The 24,195-nt window shown below is 53.5% G+C and overlaps 1 protein-coding gene across 10 annotated transcripts in view; it reads left to right on the plus strand.

Moving 5' to 3' along the window:
• ARHGEF10 (Rho guanine nucleotide exchange factor 10) overlaps nt 1-24,195 on the plus strand; it is an 88,970-nt gene that overhangs the window by 26,725 nt on the left and 38,050 nt on the right. For 8 of the 10 annotated variants that reach the window (XM_060136308.1, XM_060136310.1, XM_060136312.1 and 5 more), the window contains 11 exons: nt 72-148; nt 2,139-2,195; nt 4,274-4,437; nt 6,696-6,812; nt 9,524-9,638; nt 12,644-12,750; nt 16,624-16,701; nt 16,929-17,108; nt 18,803-18,919; nt 20,679-20,771; nt 23,603-23,773. In XM_060136308.1, coding sequence (XP_059992291.1) covers nt 72-148; nt 2,139-2,195; nt 4,274-4,437; nt 6,696-6,812; nt 9,524-9,638; nt 12,644-12,750; nt 16,624-16,701; nt 16,929-17,108; nt 18,803-18,919; nt 20,679-20,771; nt 23,603-23,773 — 1,276 coding nt within the window. The remainder of the gene's footprint in view (nt 1-71; nt 149-2,138; nt 2,196-4,273; nt 4,438-6,695; nt 6,813-9,523; nt 9,639-12,643; nt 12,751-16,623; nt 16,702-16,928; nt 17,109-18,802; nt 18,920-20,678; nt 20,772-23,602; nt 23,774-24,195) is intronic. The other 2 variants (XM_060136307.1, XM_060136314.1) reach the window with 1 other exon arrangement.

The following is a 24,195-nucleotide window of genomic DNA, read 5'->3' on the forward strand; positions in this document are numbered from 1 at the left end:
GCATGCACAGTGACTTTTTAATCACTGGAGGGATTCTCAACATCCTGATGTTCTGGTGTGTTTTCTTTAAGTGAAGGTCCAGTCCATAAGGAGGACAGTGCCCTCGCCCGGTGGGTTGCAGATCCGGCCAACACAGCCTGGATGGAAAGTGAGTACCATGGCCGCCGGGAGCCTGGAGGGCCACCCCTGAGCCCCCCGGGGACAGTGCGTATCTGTCAGCCTCAGCCAGTTATTCTCCTGTCCTGTGTCCATTCACCTGAAGTACTGACCAGAGCTGACTGTGTAGATGCTTCCCCAGGGCCCCGTGAAGCTGTCACTTTGTCTCCCATCAGATCATCTCCGCTGTCTGCATCCCAGCATCTCCCTCTTCCTGATTGATTCTTTCTAGTACAGGTCTTGGTTTTTGTCATAAAAGTTAGAGATTTGGGGACTGAGGCATGAACAAGGCATTGTTTCTTGTGATCCCCAATGAGATGATTTCTCATGGTACCATATTAAAGAGGGAGTGGGGGATGCTTCAGCCAGGCCACTGACCAGATGGTGCAGCAGACCTTCTGTTCCATGTGTGGTGTAGAAAGCAGAGCTAATTTTGTTTTTTATTATTATTTTTTAAAGTGAGGCTTTTCTAATTATCCCTTTTACTATCCACTGGCTCACTGATTTCTGTGTAATCATCTTATATGATTGACTTACAAGGTAGAACCATCTTAATCTCCTAATTATTAAATTCTCCCCTGGAATGTTTCATTCTGGTTTTAATTATGACATTGCCAAAACAAACAACTCAGCATAAGTAGATGCTTCTGCTAGGGGGCTATTACCTCTGGAGCATTACAGGATTAAGTTGTCACCTCACTATCCTCAAGCAGTTTTATTTCCCAAGTAAAATCTGACATTCTCCCATGACTGTTTTTTTTTTGTTTTGTTTTGTTTTGTGGTACGTGGGCCTCTCACTGCAGTGGCCTCTCCCGTTGCGGAGCACAGGCTCCGGATGCGCAGGCTCAGTGGCCATGGCTCACGGGCCCAGCCGCTCCGCGGCATGTGGGATCTTCTCGGACTGGGGCACGAACCCGCGTCCCCTGCATCGGCAGGCGGACTCCCAACCACTGCGCCACCAGGGAAGCCCCATGACTCGTTTTTATTAGTAGAACAGCTGTATTTGAAAGTAAGGTCTGTACATCAACAGCCTCCCACACTGCCTAACGGGGGTGCAAATACCGTGGTCGCAGTCGAGGAACATTATTCCGGGACAGCAAGCCTCTCTGACGTGGGAGCTTGAGTGCAGCACGAGAAGCAGCTGGGTCCTGGGAATGTGGGGAGGGGACGGTGGCCGCATGTCAGAGGAGGGCGAGGCTGTATTTATGTCATTTTGGCTTGCGTTGGTTAGTAACCAGTCACCTTCGTGGGTTCCAGGACGGAGGACCCTATAGTTTGGTTGGCTTCCCTGTAGAGCATGGAGCTCTTCCGAATATGTGCATGAACTTCAAACCCCATTGCTCTCCTGTAGGACCACTGACACGCACACGGAGTATCTGCCCGTGGAGGATCCCTCCTTTTTTTTTTTTTTTAAAGAAAACACCTTACAGTTTCCTAGGATGCTAACGTTTCACATAATGCAGTTTGAGAGGTTTTGTCCTCAAAGCTCAGCATTTTTATACGCGCGTGTGGCCACGTTTCAGCTGCAGGGGTGAGAAATGAGATGACGCCATCGGTTGATTTTGAAGCTTCCTACCCGACAGCAGCAGTGAAGCTGTCCCTTTGTTTCTGAGACTGCATGCCACCTTTGTAATTTTTGTGTATCAGAACACATCAACTGCATAAAGTTAAAAATGTTTATAAGAGCCATGTGGAGACGTGTAATTGAATGCAAAATAATGGAATAAATTGGCTTGGAGACCATAAAACTCCTGTTGGATACATTTCACAACCGCTTCGTTTAGAGATGTCCTTCCATCCCAAGGAAGTGTTCTGCCCTAAAAACAGTGCTCATGCTTTGGTAAGGCCCCACGAGTCATCCTTATCATAACACTAACTTCTTGAGTAGCCGTAACATCACAGGAGTCTGTAGCTCCGTGAAGTGCAGGACGTTCTCCCTGGGTCGGGGTCAGTTTTTAAAGTTCCCCTTCCTTTTCTTCCAGATCCGGAAGAAGCCATTTATGATGACGTGCCAAGAGAAAATTCAGACTCTGAGCCAGGTTTGATTTTTGTCTGGGCTGGAGTTTTATGAGATGCACTTTACCGTCATTCCCTCTGGATGTAGGCGGGCAGGCAGAAACCTTAGGTGCACAGCTCTGTGTGTCTGTAATCACGTTTCGTAAGGTTACGGTGTCTCACCGATGTTGTGTGGTACAATTTCGTGTGTGCACGTGTTTATATCCCAGCCCTCAAGATAGGGTAATTTTCTCAGTTATCCTAAAAAGAAACAGGAGGAGTTAAAGATGGGAAAAATATGAGCGGAAAGGGAAGAAACATGGAGGCTTGAAGGGCCGGCATGTCTCTAATAAATGATATACAGGAAGTCATGGAGGAAGGAATTACTAAGAATTTTCCAGGATTACAGATGTAAGTTCCCGGGTTGTAGAAATACGAATTCAAAGCAGGTTGAGCATGAATCCGCCACGAGGCGTGTACAATTCCAACTGCCGAGCACAGCCCACTGTGCATATCTTAACAGTGACAGGAGCGAGGGCGCAGTCACCCGGGAGGAACTGCAACTTCTCAGCAGGCTGGGACACAGCAGGGTAATGTTCCCCAAGTGCTGAAGAAGGCTCGGTTCCAGCCCGCATCTTCACATCCAGCCCAAGTCTTGTCCTTGAACAAGAGAGAAACGGGCAACCTCAGACGCAGATTGGAGAGCTTCACTGCTCGTAGACCCTCGAGGAATAGTTCAAGGAAAAGGGTACTGAACCCCATAGAAGGCAGGAAAGAGTAGTGAGCAAGTGAACTGACCCCCTCTCATCCCCCTGAGGGTGTTAGCACAAACTTAGAGCCCCCTTCGCCCGAACGGCGTGATGCAGAACACCCCAAATGAAATGTCAGGAAACCACGTCTGGCAGCATCTCAGCAAACAAGCCAAAGCCCATCCTAACCCTGGAGGTTTGTGTCCAGAGTTCAGGTATCTTTCAACATTGGCTGGTTCTTTAGATGTTATTTCCCACAGAATCAGGCGAATGACACAGACCATACGCTCATCCTGATACATGCTTAGAAGGTACTTGGTACCGTGCCTTCCAGTGTTAAAAACTCCTGATAGGAGGGAACTTTCCCAGCCTAATAGAGGACATGTTCTTAAAACCGACAGCAAACTGCGTGGATTCATTTATTCATCCCACAAATGCTTTGGACGCTGTCAGGTCCCCAGCACTGTTAGGGCCTCAGCTAACGGAGGCCTCCTCCCGAGATTCCTACATGACAGGAGACCCGTGCTTACCTTCGGCCCTCTTTCTACATAAACCAGCCAGGTCCTTAGAATAAGTGTGCTCCGGGGTAGTTATTTAAGTACCTGCTGCAAATAACGTGGGGACTAAAGGCAGGTTGCTGTAAAACCAAGTTTGAAATGCATTTTTGAGTAATTGATCCTCCCTGGTAGACCTTTCCCAGCTCAGATGGGCTGATCTGGGGTCTCAAAAATCAAACGGCAACAAAAGGTGGGCTGGCGGTGCCCCTGCCGATAGCTGTTCTGTTAGACCGGTGTGTCCCCTCTGCAGGCAGTGCCTTTGGCATTGTATCTGGCGGCGTAAACAGATGTGCTTTTCGCTAATTCTAAGATGACTGATGTGATGAAGATATTTAAATACAGTAACAGGTTATAGGTACTATGGGCTAGTTTTAGCACAAAAGCAAAAGTTATAGTTGTTTGCAGTAAGCTTCACTTGCATTCATATTTGAATATCTCTGTCATCCATCTGTTTGTGATCTGTTAATCTGTCTGTATGTCTAATCTGTTTCTATTCCATACATTTATCTAAAGAAAAATTTTCCTTTGTCAGAAGTTCTCTATGGGCAAGACATCATTGGGTATAATTGTGGTGGCTTCTCATAGACCAGTGGTCCTCAGGACGTGGATGGGGCTGGGGGGTTATCAGAGCTTTGTCACCCCACGCCCATCAGTCCAGCACCTTTCCGGGGGCGGCCACACCTGAGGTTCCGTTCCTCCAAGCTTTTCCGAGGTACCAGCCCCCAACGATGTGGTCAGATGACGAACGTGCACAGACAGAACAAGAGCCAGTGAGGGTCTACGTTTTAAATTTCCTTTTGGCATTTATGCATTCAGATGAAATGATTTATGATGATGTTGAGAATGGAGATGAAGGTGGAAACAGCTCTCTGGAGTACGGGTGGAGTTCGAGCGAATTTGAGAGCTACGAGGAGCAGAGCGACTCGGAGAGCAGAAACGGGGTCCCCCAGTCCTTCCTGCGCAGCGACCACAAAAAGCAAGTACGTGTCCAGTGTGTGTGCCTGAGAGATAAAACGTTCTCACGTGGACATGTGGACGGGACTATAAGATGTCATTTTCATTCGCATACTATTTTAAACTGTCGTTTTTTAAGCTGTTGATACGTACTTTGAGAAAAGCACTAGATGTTGGCAAAAGAGAAGACTGCCCTTAGTTCACGTAATAGAATCTTGGCAGGATGGGAAAACTAAATTTATATAAACCAAATCCCTCCAAAGGCCCTAAGCGAGTTCGCTATCTTGAATAACTTACGTAAATAAGCATTCCCTGGGTATTTGTGTTGTGTACACGTAACGCTGTCTGTGCCCAGCCCGCTGCATGGACGGAGCCTGGCCGGGTGGGACACAGCACAGCCCTGCTGTCCTTTACGGGATGTTTTGAACCTCAGTGTTCTCAACACAAACAGGAAGATATAAAAATAGAACATGTTACAAAAGGATGTTATAGGACGAGAGCGGCTGAGCTGCCCGGGAGCACCCTTAAGGGGAGGGAGTGTGTGTGTGTGAAGCTCCCGAGATGAGGGTCCAGGGAGGAGCTCCAGGTTGCAGAGTGGATTCCAGGGCTGGAGGTTGTAGGGTGGGGATCTGAGAGAGGCCCTGCTGAGGGAGATCACCCCACTGAGGTGTCCGGTGTCCAGGGGTGACTGGCCACTCCGAACACTCTTGTCGTTGGGCGTTTTGGCTGTTGGTAAAAGGGTGATTCCCACTGCCGTCCACGGTCACGTCAGCGCGCCATGTCCTTTCTGTGTGACGTCTAGATGCAGGCCACACGCTGGTGGAGGCTGTGGCTAGTGCCTCGTCATCACAGCAGAGTCGATAAGTCAGGGCAGGACCGATCAGTTACGCCTCCCCCTGCCTGCACCCCCGTGACCAGGCCGATGGGCCCCTGGACGTGGCCTCCACGTCGGTGTGGCTTACAGATTACTGCGGGCGCATCGTGTTCGTATAGTCTGTAATCTTGTCCTGAAACTCAAGAAGACTCTACCAGTTGGTGGTGGTCAACCCAGCTACTCAATATCATTAACAAGCTTTCCCCAGAACTTAGCTGTCTCTGTCACCAGAGTTATTACAGCTGAGACTTAACCAGCGAATGAAGCTACAGCTGTCATTTTAAACGGAGCTGGTAACTAAGGTGACATTGGCTTGTTACAGCCGAGTCCAGCATTCCAGGTTTAAATGGAGATTTTAAATACGGCACTGGGGCCTGATCTCAGCAGGATGGGGCACCCAGTGGGGCCTTGGAGAGCGGTTAAAACGCTCATAAATTTCAACTTCAGCAGGCCTGGCGGATGACGTGCAAACTGGGCTGGTCAGGCGATGGCCCCTGAGCCGTGGGCACGATTACTGAGTGGACACTCCGCCCTCTTGGCCGCCCAGCTGGACCTGTGTTCCCAGATGCACCACCAGCAATGCTGATAGAGGAGGCCGGGTGGCCCAGCAGCAGAGACAGTGGAGGGCCAGCCCCGGGCGGCCGTGAGTGCAGAGTCCTCACCAGGTCCAGCACGCGTCCGTCCTGTGGGGCAGCGTCCCGAGGGCAGCTCTAAGGAGTACCAAGTTTCCTAGTTTAAAAAGTCGTATTTCAGAAGCTGCCAGGATGACACTGTAAGTCGTTTAAGACTCCCCTCATAGTCTCAGATTTTATTAAAAAAGTTGCTGAGGTGTCCTTGTCTGGGCTGACATGGGAAACACTCACTAAGGAGCAGGGGCCTCGGTTTGCCTATTGGAGACGTTTGTGATCACGTGAGGACTGAATTACAAGATTTCACCCCATCCCCGTGGGCTGCAGAGAAAGTTATGTCAGTTTGGAGACTTAAAAATCTACGTGGTCGTCCCCAAATCGTTTCCCCCATCGATACAATCTTGAATTCAAGCTTCTTTTGCTTTGGTGCTGACACAGCGGAATAATGTTATATATATTTCTACATTTTTGATCATTTTAATTTCACCAAAACGTAAAGGCGTGACGGTGTCCACATATTTCTGTGCATTTACTTTCTCTTGTTCAGCATAGAAGAGTCTCCAGCCTGGCTCACCTGGAGTCTGTCTTCTGATGATGTGTCTTCCTCACTCATGTGTTTATCTCTCGAGAGCCGGTGGGCTAGGAGGGGGGGCCCGGGGCAGTAGGACCTTGGTGTGTGGACATCACCCACCAGATGCTGCTCAAGCCCTTTCAATGTAAGATTGTCTCAAAGCACCGGAAAGAGCGTGTTGTGAAAAGCTTGTATCTCTTTGTACTGTAGCTTTCCCATGACCTAACCCGCTTAAAGGAGCACTATGAGAAAAAGATGAGACATTTGGTGGCAAACGCGGTGGGCGCGGTAGAGATTCAGCAGCTAAAGCACAAACATGAACTGAAGGTAGTGTGGTTCACGCTGAAAACGCTTCTGCAAAAAACAGACTGTCCTTTAACGAGAAAACTCAGCCCCAGAGCTGGCCAGTTCTGCCGGGGTGGTGGTTCTCACGGTGCGGTCCAGGGAACCCCAGGGCCACCCGGGCAGTGGCGAGTTCCTGTCAATTCCGGGGCATCCTTCGCCTCTGTCCCCCTCCGTCCCCCAACGTGTGGACGGAGGCCCCAGGGCGTGACCCACGCCTGCTGGGACGTGGGATACACCGTCTCCACGCTAGACGCGAGGCAGGTTCCCCCAAGTGCAAAACAATTGCACTTTTTTTGTTGTTTTGGAAAATGTAGTAATTTTTCATAAAACGTTACCTGAGACAAAATGTCATAGGTTAAATATTTTTTTAATGAATATTAATAAAAATATTCAACATTTTTCTCAATTTTAACTCCTTACGTAGTGTAACATAGATAAAGCCGGTAAACCAGAACCGTTTGGGCTGCTCGATGACTTTTCTGAGTGTGAAGGGCTCCTGAGACCACAAAGTTGAGAACTGCTGGGTGTGAGTGTCGTGGTGTCCACTGTTTGAGATGTTTTAAAAGGACACTGTCAAGTAACCTTTCCTTCACTGGGATCTTCGTCCTTCTGATGTTTGTGATTTGTTCACACGTGTTGCAAGGCACTTACCTGAGGCAGGTGTTCACTCAGAAACGTCTCTGGAACATCACGGCTCTGTTCCACGCTTTTCGGTGCAGGAGCGAAGCCCCCGGAATCATGGCATCTCCTCCGGCACAGCGTTGGGCTGGTTCCGTGCAGGAAACAGGCGGAGCCCCTGGGATAATCTGGAGGCCGGGGTGGGGGTGGTTCCAGGGAGCACAGGGCCGGGTGGTCCAGGGAGGGGTACGAGGCAGGCCAGCTCAGCAAAGAGAGGGGAATATGCACGATCAGACGGCGGCAGAGCGGCAAGGAGCAGGTAGGGTGACTCGTCTGGGGCCGGCTACGCGCTGCCGCCCTCTGCAGGAGAAGCAGGGCCTGGCGTGTTGCTGCAGCTGTGCGACCCTGGGCGGCCGTTCCCTCCGCCCGGAGCCTGGCACCTGTGTGGCTTCACCTGGAGCCGGGGCTCGGCCCCCTGGAGGGTCCCTGGCCGTCTGTCTGTCCCTAATTCTCTGACTCCTTGGAGGGAGCATGGACAGCGTGTACAGCCCGGGTCTGGGCGGCGGGATCTGGACGATGGGGGGGTAGGGAACTAAGGAGGGGCGCACAGGCAGCGCGAGGCACCAGCGGTGGCTGCGGAGAAGCGGGGACGGCGGGCGGCTATCCGGGGTCGTCAGCAGACGAAACCGCGTTTGGATGAAGGGATACAGGAGTCGGAGCAGGCAGAGTGGCTTTGCCGCGTTTAACCTGGCGGGTAGGCGGTGGTGAGTGGCTGGGCGTCCGAGTCGGGGTCAGCCAGGCAGTGTGACTTGGATCTGGTGTCCATCGAGGTGGGTGGTGGGCCAGGGGCACATCCTCAGGGACACAGCCTAAGGCGCGGGGACAGCGAGGAATTGCAGAGTCGCTCGGGCTGGAGTTACGCGTGTCCGGCACCAGGCTGCAGGCTCCTCGAGTGGGAACCCCCCAGGGGCACAGCTCCCGAGTCCAGGGTGCACACTCAGCCCCCGAGAGCCCCTCAGCCGGCGGCGCTCTGCGCAAACGCGCAACCGGGCAGTGGCCCCGTAGAAAGGGCCGCCGGAGGGAGGCCAGGCGAAGCCCTGGAGCGGAGCGGGCGGGTGTTGAAGCCTCTCCCCTGGGGAGGATCGCAGGAGGGCGGGGAGGCCGGCACCTAGACAGACCCGAAGGGTGTTGGCTTGTGTCATAAGAGGCCATCTGGGTTTTCTCTAAAGGATCAGTCGCTCCGTACCCAGTGGCCAATATCTCAGACGTTAGAGTCTAAGGATAAGAAATGGGGGTGAAATGTCAAAGCACATCATTGGGGGCTTTTGGCCCTAACGGCCAGTCTAAGTGTTATGCCAGGAGCCTGGTTTGAGGGAACCAGGATGGACAAACTCCCCTGCGGGGGCCGGTGGTCTTTCCAACCCTTCAGTCTCCGTGGAGGAGGGGGTCTGCCGACCCCTCCCGCGGGCCGTCCCTCTGTCTGTATCCCGGCAGGTCTCTCCAGCTGGCCATTCCTGTGACCATCAGTACGAAGGGCCCGTGAGCCGCTGGACCGGCCTCCATGGGGAGCCCCGGGGAGGCTGGGGAGTGTCCAGCGGCTGAGCCGGCTGGCGGGTCTCCAGCCAGGGGCTCCACTGTTTCCTGCCATCTGTCCGTTGACCTTGGGCAAACTGTTCACACCTGTGGCCTCAGCTCTCGGCACTCGGCTTCTGCAAAGCCCTTTGCAAGTGTTTGTAATAAAAACGAAGACTGACTTAAACACAGCAGGAGACTTTTTTAAAACTATGTTAAGGAAGGGCTCTGTTTGTAAATTTGTTTTTCCTTCTTTTTTTTTTAACCAGCAAAATAAAGACCAAACAGCCCCAAACCACACACACACACACACACACACACACACACACACACACACACACACACTTTCACAACAGCCAAGAAAGCTCTCCCAGATCAAAAAGCCCATTTCAGATGATGTTTCCAGAGCAAACTACTTGACAGTATTCTTTTAAAATGGAGTAAAAGCAACAAGGAGGTTTTGCCAAGTCATCCCAGCCTCACCCGGCCTCCCTTCCCCGCAGATGCAGAAGCTCGTGAAGGCCGCCAAGGAGGGCACCAAGGACGGCCTGGAGAAGACGAAGGCTGTGGTGAAGCGGGGCCGCTCCTTCATCAGGACCAAGTCCTTCGCCTCTGCAGGTCTGCGGGACGCGGCCTCGGGGAGGCTGCCTGGGCTCGGGGCTGGCTCGGGGCAGTGAGGACTCCGGGGGCGGCAGGAAGTTGAGTGAATTCTCGCAGGGGGTGGATTTCGCCCCCCCTTAACTGGCTCCTCCCAGCAGTCGGGTGATCGGGGGTCCCCCCGGGGGCTTGCTCTCCCCCCACAGAGCCCCTGGATTCTCAGCAGGGCCGTGGATAATAGAACACAGTCACGGGGGTGCGTTCACAGTGCCCGGGGCTCCTGGGCACGTTCCTGCCCCTTCACGGCTGAGGCTGGGTACGGTGGGCTCTGAGTGGGGACGCAGGATCCTCTGTGCTGGTGAGAGGATTCCGGAATTCTCAGGTTCGTGAAACATTTCACTCAGGGGCAGCAGCCCGTGGCGCTTGTGTGTCAGAAAGATAGAGCCTGTCTGGGTGTGTTCACGTCGGCAGCAAGCTCTGGGCGCGGGTTCTCTAGCGTCTGAGCATGTCTGTGCGCTGGTGTGGTACGAGGTACCCGGCTGTGCGGGCAGCTGAGGGTTTACGTGCGGAATGACCGTCCTGACTCTCACTTGGTCCTTCAGGAGCACGTTTCTGTGTTGCCACTACGACCTTCTGATGGGCAAAGCGGGTGCCGGCTCAGTGCAGGTTGCTGATAGCCGTGCAGGGAGAGGACGTTAAGGTCACGTGTTTCCCCTGTGAATGGCCCGGGAAGACTGTAATTGGCCGTAAAGCCACCTGGGCCTTTAAAGAAGGTGTGATCCTCACGGAGCCCCCAGCCTCTTCACGTAGGATGGACAGTGTGTCAGGGGCTGAGACAGGGATGTGGATTTTGATAGAGTGTGCTCCCCGGTGGGGAGCTGGCCGCGGGCAGGTGCCCCAGAGGGGGCCCTTCGTGGGAGGGCACACAGGCAGAGCCCCACAGGTGCAGAGGTTGGGGTTAGGGGCCCCGGAGTCTGGGGGCTGCTCAGAAATGCCGACTCGGGCCCACCCGAGACCCCTGGACCAGGATCGCAAGGGAACGGGGTCCAGGTGCACGGGGCAGGCCGGAAGGCAACTCCAGGGGGAGAGTGACTAGAGTATCACAGGATCGTCCCTGGTTTGGGGGGAGGGGGGCCCATTACACACACCCCTGAACCCTGCGGCCTTAGCTTCCTGAGCTGTCAGGTGGGAAGCCCGGGCTAAAGTCTCGGCTCTTAGCCCTGGAGTTCACAGCGGGGAACCGGGAGCTCTTACAAATAGCGATGCCAGGGCTCCACCCCCAGGCCGTCAGTGGACCTCTGAGGGAGACGTCCGCACGCTGGAATGTTGTGTTTTTTTTTAAAGACTATTTTGTTTTTAGAGCAGTTTTAGGTTCACGGCAAAACTGAATGAAAAGTACAGAGATTTCCCATAAACCCCTAGCCCCACTCAGGCACAGCCTCCCTCCCCACTGTCACCATCCCCACCAAGTGGTCCATGTGTTACAATCGTGAACCTACACTGTCACATCACCATCACCCAGAGTCCATGGTTCACATCAGGTCTCACTCTTGCTGTTGTACATTCTGTGGGTTTGGACAAACGAATAAGGAAACATATCTATCATTATAGCATCATAGAGAGTAGTTTCACTGCCCTAAAAATTCTCTGTTCATCCTTCCCTCCTCCCAAACCTTGGCAACCACTGATCTTTTTACTGCTTCCATAGTTTTACCTCTTCTAGTTGGACCCATACAGGCTGTAGTCTTTTCAAATTGGCTTCTTTCACTTAGTGATACGCATTTAAGGTTCCTTCATGTCTTTTCATGGCTTGATAGCTCCTTTCTTTTTAGCTGAGTAATATCCATTGTCTGGATGGACCACAGTTTATTTTATCCACCCACCTACTGAAGGACATCTTAGTTGCTTTCAAAGTTTTGGCGATTGTGAATACAGCTGCTATAAACATCCGTGTGCAGGTTTTTGTGTGGTTATAAGTTTTTGGCTCCCTTGGGTGAACACCAAGGAGCATGACTGCTGGGTCATGTGATAAGAGGATGATTAGTTTTATAAGAAAGCACTAAACTGTCTCCCGAAGTGTCTGTGCCATCCTGCATCCCCACCAGCACTTGGTGTAGTCACTGCTCTGGATTTTGGCCGTTCCAATAGGTGTATAGACACTGTAGGTTCCTTAAAGCTCTTCTGACAGTTCTTCTGTGCAGCTAGGGTTTTGTATCTTTGAATTAAATCATCTCCAGGTTCCTATTACCTAAAATTTCCTGTGCTTTTCTGGTTTCTAGCTGTTTTGTGAATTCTTTTTTTTTTTTTGCGGTACACGGGCCCCTCACTGTTGTGGCCTCTCCCGTTGCGGAGCACAGGCTCCGGACGCGCAGGCTCAGCGGCCATGGCTCACGGGCCCAGCCGCTCCGCGGCATGTGGGATCTTCCTGGACCCGGGCACGAACCCGTGTCCCCTGCATCAGCAGACGGACTCCCAACCACTGCGCCACCAGGGAAGCCCCATTGTGAATTCTTTAGATTACGTAGCTGCATCTAAGTTTTTAGAAATGAATTTAATTTGGGTCTAGAATTTTTGATCTTGGGGAAGTTGTGCTTTTTACAGACTTCTAGTGAGAAAGGGAGAAAGTCAGGAAGTTACTAAGTCTCCCTTCGTTTTCCTTGACTATCGAGTGTTGGTTCTTAGTCATTCACAGCTGCTTTTCTTTGTTTCTGACTTTGATATGTTATAGATTAAGACATTGAGATATGTATTTCTACTCTGCCATCTAGGTGTTCAAATGACACCTCGGCTTTTTGAAGTTAGACTTCAAGTATTGAAAGTCTCAAATATCAACAAACACCACATTCCTCTTGTGGGAAGGATATTTTCTTGGGTTTGTTAAAACTTCACTTTACTCATTGCTGGGCGGAAAGGAGACGTAGAACTGAGGTGTCTGCCCAAGGCGTTGCTTTGACAGCCAACTTGACTGCGCTGTGATGTTATATCCTGTTTCAGTGTGAAACTAGCACATTCTGTCTTCCTTTAAGACCACAGACCCTGTCTTGAAGAGGAACAGAACTTGTTCATTGACGTGGACTGCAAGCATCCGGAAGCCGTCCTCACTCCAATGCCCGAAGGCTTGTCTCAGCAGCAGGTAGGATGCGCAGGGCGGATGCCCCCGTGCTTACGCCAGGACGGCTGTGCTGGCTGGGAATTACCTGCTGGCGCGGACTCCCAGCCCTTCCAGCCACCTGGGCTCGTCCACTGGCCTCTCCTGGTCCAGCAAGGAAGGGGTTAACCCAGCAGCGAGCCTACATATTTTGAGTATCAGCCCCAGTGTGATTGTAAAACTGCGTGGAATATCTGCATTCTTTGTGAGGGTCATTTATACTCATTCACACTGATGGGACATCTCCACAGAGGGACTAGATGTGACTGTGTAAAGTGTGTGTGTGTGTGTGTACCTAGTGCCTGAGTCTGAGATTAAAAGATAGATTACCAGCAGCTCACGAAGTTAGCCGAATATCGATGAATTTCTTCATCTCTGAAAATACTGTAGGTAGCAGAGGGAAGATATTCCGTGGTTTCCATTTGATTATCTTTGGGTAAAAGGAAAGGAAAGCTTCGGAAACAAGGGCGTCAGAGACAAGGGCGTACCACAGAGTTGGGGGCACTGAGGGGAGGAGTTGATGGTTTTGGGTGGGGTGTGATTTGAGTTTTTCCCACGTGGGCAGCCTGATGCAGGTCACGGAGACTGAGAGAGATGACAGATGTTGTAAATAGATGATGTAGGTAGATAGACGTAGGTGGGTGATAGGTATACAAGGTGGTTGATAGATGCATGCATCATACACACGACACGCGTGCACAGATGTGGTGTGCAGACAGAACCACATACAAATCCTCTGTGGCAGGTTCAGAGTCTGGTAAGAAAGATGACAAGCTGCGTTGCAAAGTCTGCCGAGGGGCTGTTAGCCATAGGTCAGGCTGGAGGAGGAAGCTGGCTCTTGGTTGGGTTGCGGGGGGCAGCAGAGCGGGTTGAAGGTGCTAGTGAAGTGTCTGGTGTGTGGGTGCTGGGCTGTGAGAGGCCGCGCTCGTGTGCTCAGGAGGGGACACGTCAGGCAGGTGTAAAGGTCACCCCCCTCATCTTTGCATGCCCCCCGTGGAGCACATTCACAGGAGGACACCCAGGCCCAGAGGGGCCTTGTGGTCAGGTGGCATTGGGTGACGGGCGTGTCCGGGTCCGGTGCCCCCCTGGACCCCGCATCCTCAGCTCCCTCGTGCTCCTGGGGTTGAAATGTGGCCGCGTTGCTGGCAGCGACGTGCCGACGGTTTTTGCAGGAGCAGAGAGGCTGCTCTTCGCTGCCCCCCTGCTCGCTGCCCAAGTTCCTGGCTCACCCACCTCATTTTAGCCTCACGAGTCTGAAAAAGGGCACTGATTGCTCAGAAATACTCTCGATGTTTCCGGGAGGCCTCCCCTGGGGCTCCAGGACTTGGGTCCTCTTCCCGGACGGTGTGGGGGTCATGTGGTTGGGAGGCTCGTGGCGCCTCCCCATGGGGGGCCCGCGGGTGAGGGACTGTGGCCGCCATGCAGACGCATGTAGGTGCGGGGCGTCCCCGGCCAGGCCGAGGCTTGGAGACAGCAGGGCCATGCGGGTCGGCCAGGGGACGGGGGACAAGGGAGTTTCAAGCCTGCAGGATCTCAACAGACACACACACCTGCCAGTCAGTTTTGTCCCCCGGAGGGCCGGGTGGTGACAACGAGGACGGGTCCCTGGTGCAGAAAGGGCATCTCTGTAGGCGCCCCCCACCCCGGCCCAGTTCCCACCCCGGGCCCCACACTGGGGCAGGGGAAGCTCCTGCCAGGCTGCTCACTTGTTCCGCCAGCGCCGTCCTCCTTCCCTTGAAACGGGGACATGGCGTCTGCGGTGTCTTCCTCGTGGCCCCACAAGACAGTGACGCGACGCGTGTGGTGGCCCTCGGCTGAAGGCGCCACGCCAGGCGCACGACAGCCAGAGAGGGTTTGTGTTTTGGTTTCTGCGCCGCTCCCCGCAGGCTCCCTTCTTACCCCCTGGTTCACAGAGGTTGTTTTCCCCGCTGGTTACTGCTTGTTCTCTGGGGAGTTTTCCATTAAAAGATTAAACCCGATGTCAGTGCTCTTTGAATTTTTTCTTCCAAAGTTGAAATAAGGTAATGTATCTGTCAGGAAAAATGCTGCATGTGAAGCGTTCTTTACATGCCCAGTTTGGTGGGAGGAAAGCCTTTATTTCCTGGGTTGTCATTTACTTGAAAGGTGGCACTGAAGCTGAAGGATGAGGCCAGCATCCTCTGCCGTCTGGCCTCTGATCCAGGGTCCAGGCATAGGGAGGGGCTGCTGTCCTCCTCCTCCTCCTCCTCCTCCTCCTCCTCGTCTCCGCCCCTCCCCTTTACCCCTCCCCTCCCCTCCCCTTTACCCCCTCCTCCCCCTCCCCCTCCCCCTCTCCCCTCCCCCCTTTACACCCTCCTTCTCCTCCTCCATTGCTCTAATCACCTCCTGGCCCAGGCACATCTCCCGCGGGTCCCCGTGGCCTCGTAGGATCTCAGTCCAGGGCTGAGGTCTCCCTGCAGCCTCGGGGTCAGGGTCCCGGGAAGCCTGAGGCCTGAGGACCCGTGTTGGCTGTGCTGTCCACGCACTGAGTTTAACTGAGGGGCTGACCCGACCTGCAGGAGCCCTGGGATCTGGGGGAGATTTGGGGTTTTATTTTGTATTTTTCAGTAACACCAGTTCCAGGTCCTTTGACCTGATACATTAGTGTCATCTCAGGACTTAAAAAAACATATTTAATTCCTAGGTGAGACCCCCCCCGCCCAAATCCTGAAATATCCTGACCCCAGAGTTGAGACAGTGTGTGGGAATCTGAATTTTGGGAGAAGGCTGGTCCACATTTGACCATCCGCATTTTGGGGGTGTCTGGGTCGTGGGGTGCCACCCTCGTTTCAGAGGGAGGGGTCATCGCTGCGGCCGCGTGTGCTTGTGCTTTAATTCCAGACTCATCTGCCTTTTACACACATCACTTTCTTCCTTAAGTGTCCTTGAAGGTTGCTTTTTGCCTTCGTTTTGTGAAGGAGCAGCCCTTCTGTAAGGAGAGGAGTCGCTCCCTTGTGGATGTCGGTGACTTGACAAGAGGCGCGCCCCGAGGATGTGCCTTCTGCCGCCAGGTGGCGTCGCGGCTCCTGGGATGGGGCTGCCGGGGGTGGGGTTAGGAGCAGCCTTGTCCTTTCTATGCTCCACTTGCCATTTATTGGCAAAAACAACTTTGCGAATGGTGTGTAAACTGGACAAAAGTGCCCAGTGTCGTCATTGGCCTTAAACAGGCATCTTACAGCCAGAAACTTGTGCTTGCGTGTCCTCTAGTCATGAAAACAAATCCCAAAGTGATGTCACTGTTTGAAATGCAGGCATCTCGGGTCTGGAGGAGTTTTTGCACCTGGAATTGACGTTGGTAATTTACTGTCTGCGTTCCTAGCCTTGTAGGCTTCGAATGGCCTCAAAACAAAACAAAACTATACCTCCACCTTCCAAAAGTTGTTTTTTTTTTAAAAACTTTGGAATAATGATTTTAGATGTGTTGGTAATAGCATTCTTTGAGTCAAGACTGGAAGGTTTTTTTCCTATGTTTAATGTATACATGAAATACCATGTAATTCCATGCTCGGCACATAAAATCCAACCCGTTAATTCAGTTCATGATTGTTGGATGAGTGAATGAAATTGTTGTTAATGCCGTGATTTAATTGTGTTACTGTAGTTGTGGTTTATGATTTGAGGTTTACAAATAACAGAATTGTAGTGATGGGGAACCAACGTTTTGTGCCCATCGTGGTAGGTAGTTAATGCACTAATATATTTTAAGGCCTTGGGAGTTTTCATTTATGTACTGTCTTGAAAACAAAAAACTTTTTTGTCCACAAGCCTCAACAGAAGTCACATTTATCTGTTGTGTTTTCTGCGGCAGGTTTTGACTGTTGTCTTTCAAATTCTCAACAGGTCGTAAGAAGATACATTCTGGGCTCGGTTGTCGACAGTGAGAAGAGCTACGTGGATGCCCTCAAGAGGATTTTGGAGGTATCTAAACGCCACGTTGTATAACGGATATGTTTCGTGAACCTGTGAATTATAAAATACTCAAATTGGCAAAATTCTTAAAAGAATCTGAGAATTGTGTCTGTGTATTGACATCAAAGGTCGCCTGGTCTGTTTGGGCACAAACGTAGCCGCACAGGTGAGTTTCTCCGCGTTCTTTCATGAACCCTGAGAAAAGCCTGGGCCGTCCTTGTGCGTTTCTGCCTCAGCAATACGAGAAGCCGCTGTCTGAGATGGAGCCCAAGATCCTGAGCGAGAGGAAGCTGAAGACGGTCTTCTACCGGGTCAAGGAGGTCCTGCAGTGCCACTGCATGTTCCAGATCGCGCTGGCCAGCCGCGTGGCCGAGTGGGACTCGGTGGAGATGATCGGAGACGTCTTCGTGGCCTCGGTAACCGAGCTGGCGTGCCCAGAGGGTCTGTGGGTCTCCCCTGGGCTCAGGGCCCCTCCCTTCTCCCACGGATGCCTCAGGGTGGGTGTCCTGCCGGCCTGAGCCCAGCTGCACCCCACAGCGCCCCGGCCGACCCTGCGGAGCTCTCCGCGGGGGCCGGTCTGAGGTCGGGAAGCTGAGCACGCGTGTGCGCCCAGGGGAAGGATGTAGAGAGAAACGTCCAGAGGCTCCGGTGTAGCTGCCCCTGGAACACTTCAGACTACACACCGTCCAGCTTGGGAGGCATCACAGGCACCTTGATGATGGTTTCGTCGCCGAGTCAGGGCCCTGCTTGTGAACGGTTTTGTGGGGTTGTTGGCGTTAAGCCCTCACAGGGTCTCACCCCTCCTGGGAACCGCCTTGTGGGAAGATACCCACCTGTTTCCCTCAGCCCTGTGCTCCCTGACCTGGTGTCCCGTTGTGCGGGCGCAGCCTCCGGGCCCCGCGGTGACACAGGACGCGAGGGGACGCGAGCTGGTCCCACAGCTGCGCTGACCTTTCCCAGCAGGAGCTGCCGCAGCCCTGAGCTCCAGCGCTGGGTGGCTCCGAGCCATTTATCTTCGGCCCGTTTGTGAATCGTCCACACTGCGGACTGGCTAGTTTTCTGTCTAGAGGTAGCAGAGGGATTCTGAAGTTGACTGAGCACAGCACTGTCAAGAGACAAGAGCTTGAAAGAATTTTAAGTGTCCGTGTACTTAGAGGAGTGCTGTAATGTGATACGTGAAACCTTGTTTCTATATAGTCTGTGCGTGTGCTTAATGAGGTATATAAAGTATGCTTTGAACGTAACGTGGAAAGAGAGTTCTTACTAAAATGAATTTGCATAACCCCCTTCAGTGATCTTTATGAAAAACAAAAAAGAGATATTGGACATTTACTTTTTTATTGCATTTCTGCCTATTTTATATATTAGTTTCAACTCTTAGTCTGTCCTTAAAATGTTTACCTTGGGAACATTTTTTTAATGTAGAAGAAAATCTTTTTTAAAAATATATAATTTAGATGAAAGCATTTCTTCTCTAAGTGGCCCCACATCTACTTATCGGACTCGCTGTCTGTCCTCAAGAATATGTGGGATCTTAGAAGCATAAAAGGGAGTGAGGCCAATGTCTCTGCCTCTGGAAACTTTTGCGCTTCTGGGAAAATTGGGCAGTGGGCCTATGTGGCGTTGCCCCTCAGCCTGGGGAAACAGGTGTGGTCAGCTGTCCTCCCCTGGGCATCTCAAGGGGATGGTTAGGTCAGGATGCTGGAACCTCCACATGCTGAGGTGCAGGACATTCTGTCCTGGAGGTGAAATCCACAAAATGCCAGTCAGCAGGAATTTAAAGGAGGGTGTCTGTAAACACCATCTTTATACGACTGTAGAGTGTAGTCAGGAACATTTCTTAACTGAAACCCAAACTTGCCACAGTTTTGAGCAGGGCAGCCTTAAAGAGCATTGGCAAATAAGATCAACCAGCCATTGAAAAAACCCTAGCAAGTCTGCTTAAGAAAACAATGATCACACACAGTCATAATGAAGTTTATCCTATGAAAACATCACAGTGACCGAGCGGTTACCGTTAGCGCGGGTTCCAGCCTTTCATTGTGAGCTTGGAGAGGAAGCAGGTGGACGCTGCATTACTAACATTTCTCAATTTCCTCTTGTATTGCAGTTTTCTAAGTCCATGGTGCTGGATGCTTACAGTGAATATGTGAATAATTTTAGCACAGCTGTGGCAATCCTTAAGAAAACGTGTGCTACAAAACCTGCTTTTCTTGAATTTTTAAAGGTAGGCACTTTTAAAATGTTTTTTGTGTTTCATCACCCTCTGATAACAGGTTTGATGTCAAAATACTTTGTAGTGAAATTTCACCAAACCTTCCCTCTAAATGTATCATGTTATTTATTGTAAAGGTTTTAGCACCAACAGGACCCTAGGTGTTGGATCAGTGCTGGAAAGGATGATGAAGTTTTTAGTGACAACATAGCTCTTTGAAAATAACCTTCATTTGCACATCCTTAGACATATGTGGCTAGATGGGAGGGGTCGGAAAGTGGAGATCAGACCCCGAACCAAGTGGCCAGCTGTTGCTCAGCACAGCGTTAGGAGTAACAGAAGGGGGCTTTGGAGTCGGTCGGGGGCTCCGTGGCTTCTTTGGGTCAGGCAGTGAGCAGACCCCCTAAAGATGAGCCCCCGCGGTGGGTAGGGGGGCTGCATGGTCCGCTCCTTCTCTGACATCGGGTGTCGATGGGTGACATTGAATCAGCGGCATCCCTGTCAAAAGACGCCCGTCACAGGCTGGGACGTAAACGTGCCCAGAGGGCTCTCTGCCCGTGGAACCAGCATAAAGTTCCCCTTCAGATACTGAGTCCCGGGGCCGGGGCCGGGGCCGGAGTCTCATCTGCTTGAGGCTCCAGTTTGCATTATGACCTGGGACCAAAGCTTGTTCCTGTTATGTGAACTGTGTTCTTGGAAGGTTCTGCCACCTGCACAGTGAACCCTGGTGGGTGTCCTCGCCCAGGGTGAAGGCTTATTTAGGCTGAGCTATACCCGCTCCCTCTCATGTGATATGGTGGTTCCCGCTGAGGCAGGACCCGGGTGGAGGTGGCCCGTCCTTAGATCGACCCCACTCTGGAAAGCTGCAGTCGGCGCTCTGGCCTTCCTCTGTCACAGCAGGAGAAAGGAAACACGGGACGACCTAAAGTATACTTTTTCTGAGGAGTTTGTTGTGGTCCTGCTGGTGCCGACAGTACCTGACAGGAGGCCACCGCAGCCCCACCGTCAGGCCGCCAGCCCCCGGCGGCCTAGGAAGGCAGGCCATCCAGTCCCCTGTCCTACCCCAGGCGCCTGGTGTCCACGAGGTCAAGCCGGGCTCTGGGCTCCGCACCGCGTGGCCCCTCAGCTGGAGAGAGCTGGGGACTCCTCCCCAGTTTGTAAATGGTCAGCCTGGGGCGTCCCCTCCTGCCAGAGAAGCCTCCCCTGCGGAGGGAAGGGGGCGCCTGGCCCTGGCCTCCCTCCCCCCGGCCTCCCTTGGGGAGACTTGCCAGGACACGGACACGCCCCAGCCACACCCCGAATCTCCACGGCAGAGCGAGGGCTGAAGTGGGGAGGTTTGTCCCAATGCAGGACACGCCGCGGCAGCCGCAGGTGCTGTGCCCCAGGTGCAGGGCGGGTGCCTTTAGGGGCCCGTGCTACTCCAACTTGGGATTCTGTCACTTTCGTCTTTCTTTCTTTTTTTTTTTTTTTTTGTAGCTGCATTTTGTTGTGATTGTAGAATCTTAGAAACTAGTTTGACTCTTAGAGGATTGAAATGAGCTCATAAATGGCTCTTAAAACATCAGATAAAAACACTGAAGCTTTCAGTTCAGAAACCAGCCAGGGCTCGCCGCAGCCTGAATGACGTCAGCGTGCACTGGCGGTGTGTGAGGTGTAGAAGGTGTTGGAGCAGGTTTGGAGGCAGCCTCTCCGTAGAGGGGAGCAGGAGCGAGCTCCCCCCGGGGCGGCGTCCAGGCGGGAGCCGCGAGTGCCGGCCCTTTGTCCCCCGCAGCAGTGCCAGGAGGCCAGCCCCGACCGCGTCACGCTGCACAGCCTGATGATGAAGCCCATCCAGAGGTTCCCGCAGTTCATCCTGCTGCTCCAGGTGAGGCCTCCCGCGCGATCCGGCCAGCGGTCCCGTCGTGCCGTCGTCCGTCCCTCCGTGTCCGAGCATCTCCTCGTGGAGACGGCAGGCTCTCAGCTGCCCCCGCTCCCGGGTCGCTGACGTCAGGGCAGGACCGGGGGCGGCGAGACCCCAGCCTGCAGCTGCCGGTCCCTCTGGCCCCCACCCATGCTGAGCTCCTCTCCTGGGCCCGTCGGGACCCCCCTCGTCAGCATAGACTCTGGGGGGGGTGAGAGGGACTTGTTATGAACACCAGACGCCCCTCCCCCCATCCCTCAGGAAATTCCGAGGGCTTTAGGGGCCCCGGGCCAGGGACCTGAACGGGGGCAAAGCCGAGGGAGTTTTCATTAACCACACGCGCTCGTGCCCTGGGGGAGGCGGGCTGGTCACCAGGCAGGTAGACATGAGATGTCCAGGGTCCTGCTCTGGGGTCAGGTGTGTGCCCAGTGGGGAGGGGCAGGCCCAGAAAGCTGCCGGTCAGCCGCGGAGCCGACCCGCTGCTTGGAGCGCGGGAGCTGTGCAGAGAGATTTCCCAGGTACTCCGGCCCTACGTTTTTTTAGACTAAGAATTCTCAGTTAGGTACGTGCGTTGATCTGAAGAGTAGAGCTGGCTTTGAGTGCAGACATAAAGCATCGTCGGATCAGGAAGGCCTTGCCCTGCCGTGTGATGTGCTGTCAGGCCCCTGAGACCTGGGACCCGCGCGCCTTGCGGGCTCAGGGCTCACCCTCCTTAGATGAGCGTCAGGGCGTTTGAATCGGTTATTTCCGAGGAGGGTCTGCAGTGGCCTCCTCCTCTTCCGGTTTCTCAGGGAACACTCAGCTCGTTTCTAGAGTTAAATCAGGCGACTTGTTGGCTCCCCTAGTCATTAAAAGTGATGAAAGATGAACTGAAATCATCCCCAGGGACATGGAGGGTGCATCAAAGGCCTCGAGGCCTCGCTGGGCCCGCCCGTCACACGGTTCCAAATTTTAAAACTTGGTTCTTGTAAGAAGTTTGCTCTTTCCTTTTATTTTTATTTTTACTTCCCTCTAAATGTTTCAGTTTGCTGAGCAGAAACAGATGAAAATTCTTAAAGTCCGAATCCAGTTACGATAGACTCCAGGGTTTTGGTTTAAGCACACGTCCTCGTGGACAGACGTGGCCCCTGGGCCTGGCCCTTCCCGCGTCCCTTAGAGCTTCCTGTACGGCTCGTCCCCTCCCACGCCCCCGACCCTCCAGGGCAGAAAACAGCCTTCACCCCGGCCTGATGGCGGCACAGCACCCAGACGGCTGGTCCCAGGTTGGTGTGAATGCGGTTCCCGTGGGCAGGTGTTCAGTCCTTCCTGCGGTCTGAGCACAGGCAGTTCGCAGGGGCAGGGGGCTCAGACAGAGCAGGGCTGGTTCCCAGGAGAACGCAGTCGGCGTCAGAGAGGGGCGGTGTCTGTACTTCTGTATTTCTGTACTTCAGAGATACCTTCAGGTCCGTGTGCAGGGACCCTGCTCTGCGGGTAAGATGCTCCTGGGAGTTGGTCCTGGAGAGGAACGGGGTGGGAGATGGGCAGGCGCTTCCCTCCCGCCGAGCTCCGAGCCCTGCTGCGTCCGCGTGCGCCGAGGGGGCGGTGAAGGGGGATGGCGTGGAGGGGCCCGTGCCTCTGACCCCCGGCTGCTCCCCTGCCTCTCCTTGTCTCACCACACCTGACCCTCCTTGGCTCTCGGGGCCTGTTACCTGTAGTTGCGATGACCCTATAGCCGTCCCCCAGAGCTCGGGATCAGGCTGTGGCCGTGTCTTTTCTGGGCCTGCCGGTTTCCACTACGTGGTCAGTCCCCCAGGAGCCTTTGTCTTTATCCCGACTCCCGTGTTCTCCCCCGTATTGTACCCCAATAAGTAACAGCCTGGCAGCCGCCGCGCACCCCCCTTTCCTCCGCTCAGCTGTCCGTCCACGTGCGGCGCTGGTTCTGTGGATGGTGCTGGGATCCGGGCGGGCGCGACCCAGCTGCGCTGCTGGTACCAGAGCTCCTGTGAAGATGATTCATTTTGCTTGTAGGGTTTGACGTGGCTCACAGGGAAACCATCGCGTGGAGCAGTGTGTGTTGTTCATTCAGACGGGGAACATGCGATCGTTAGGCGAGTTCTTTCCAGACCGAAGAGAACAGGAAGCTTAAGAAGATAGGGCTGCTGAAGCTCCCAGGGGCGGGCGGGCCGGGTGGCCCGGGCAGGGAGGCCTTGGTCTGGCTCGCCCTCCTCTGCGAAGCTGGCAAGGTGACTGCACCTGGCGCCTAGACGTCCCCCTCGAAAGTTGACTCAGAGCCTGGAGTTGGCTCTCACCACGCTCGCGGTGCCGTTGGTGCCTGTGCTGTGCTCCTGCAGGGCCGCCGCGCTCCGCACGAACCAACGGCTCAGAGCTGGGCGCTCAGGACGCAGACCCGCCGGCGGGAAGGGGACTCCGGCCGTCGGTGGGTCCACTGGTCTGGCTCACGCTGAGAACAGCAGCCTGACCGTTACCAGAGAGCAGAGATTTCTGAGGTCCTGGCGAGCTCGCAGTAGGGATGGGTCCCTTCCTGGAAAATGGTGTCTTGTTTCCATTCCCATCCCCGTTTAATAAGGCAGTTTTGTTTTTGCAAAAGGAGCTTTGAAAGTTCAGCCAGATTGTGACTCATTGAGTTTGTTACCCTTTCCCAGGGCTTACTTTATTCCCCAGAAGCAGTGGATGCCAGGGCCAGCCTCCGGCTGCCAGAGTCGCGGGATGCTGTTGGCGGGGGTGCGCGGTGACCGCCCGCTGCTCCCACCCCCGCATCACACGTCCGCCTCCCCTCTGCCTTGTTCCTCCTCAAGGACATGCTGAAGAACACGCCCCGAGGACACCCCGACCGGCTGCCCCTCCAGATGGCGCTGACGGAGCTCGAGACACTGGCGGAGAAATTAAACGAGAGGAAGAGGGACGCTGATCAACGCTGCGAAATCAAACAGATCGCAAAAGCCATAAACGAGCGGTACCTGAACAAGGTTGGGAGTTTTCCTCTCTGTGCTGAGGCTGCCCTGCTTCATGCTAACGAGCCTTCGCCCTCTGAGCCACTTATCACTAACCTCCTGGAACCTCTCGGCCAGTCCCTTGGCCCAGAGTTCTTGACTGAGGGTCCGTGGAGAGCCTCGGGGTCACGAACGCTGCACAGTGTGCACAGAGCCTTCGTAGTCTGTGCATTTTCTCAGGAAAGGGGCTCGCAGATTGACTAGGTCCTCACATGGACCCAGGACCCCAAAAAGGTTAAGAGCCACTCTTTTAGCCAAATTTTACTTTCAAAATGCAGCGTTTCATCCTAGTCCTACTTGAAGCATAGATACTCACGTGCATTCTTACTTGTATCCATGGTGCGTGGACTGGGCTGTATTTATCATGAAGAAGGGACGCAGAACACAGCATGAAAGCA

The sequence above is a fragment of the Lagenorhynchus albirostris genome, chromosome 21 (genome assembly GCF_949774975.1).
Source record: "Lagenorhynchus albirostris chromosome 21, mLagAlb1.1, whole genome shotgun sequence".
NCBI classification, from domain to species: domain Eukaryota; kingdom Metazoa; phylum Chordata; class Mammalia; order Artiodactyla; family Delphinidae; genus Lagenorhynchus; species Lagenorhynchus albirostris.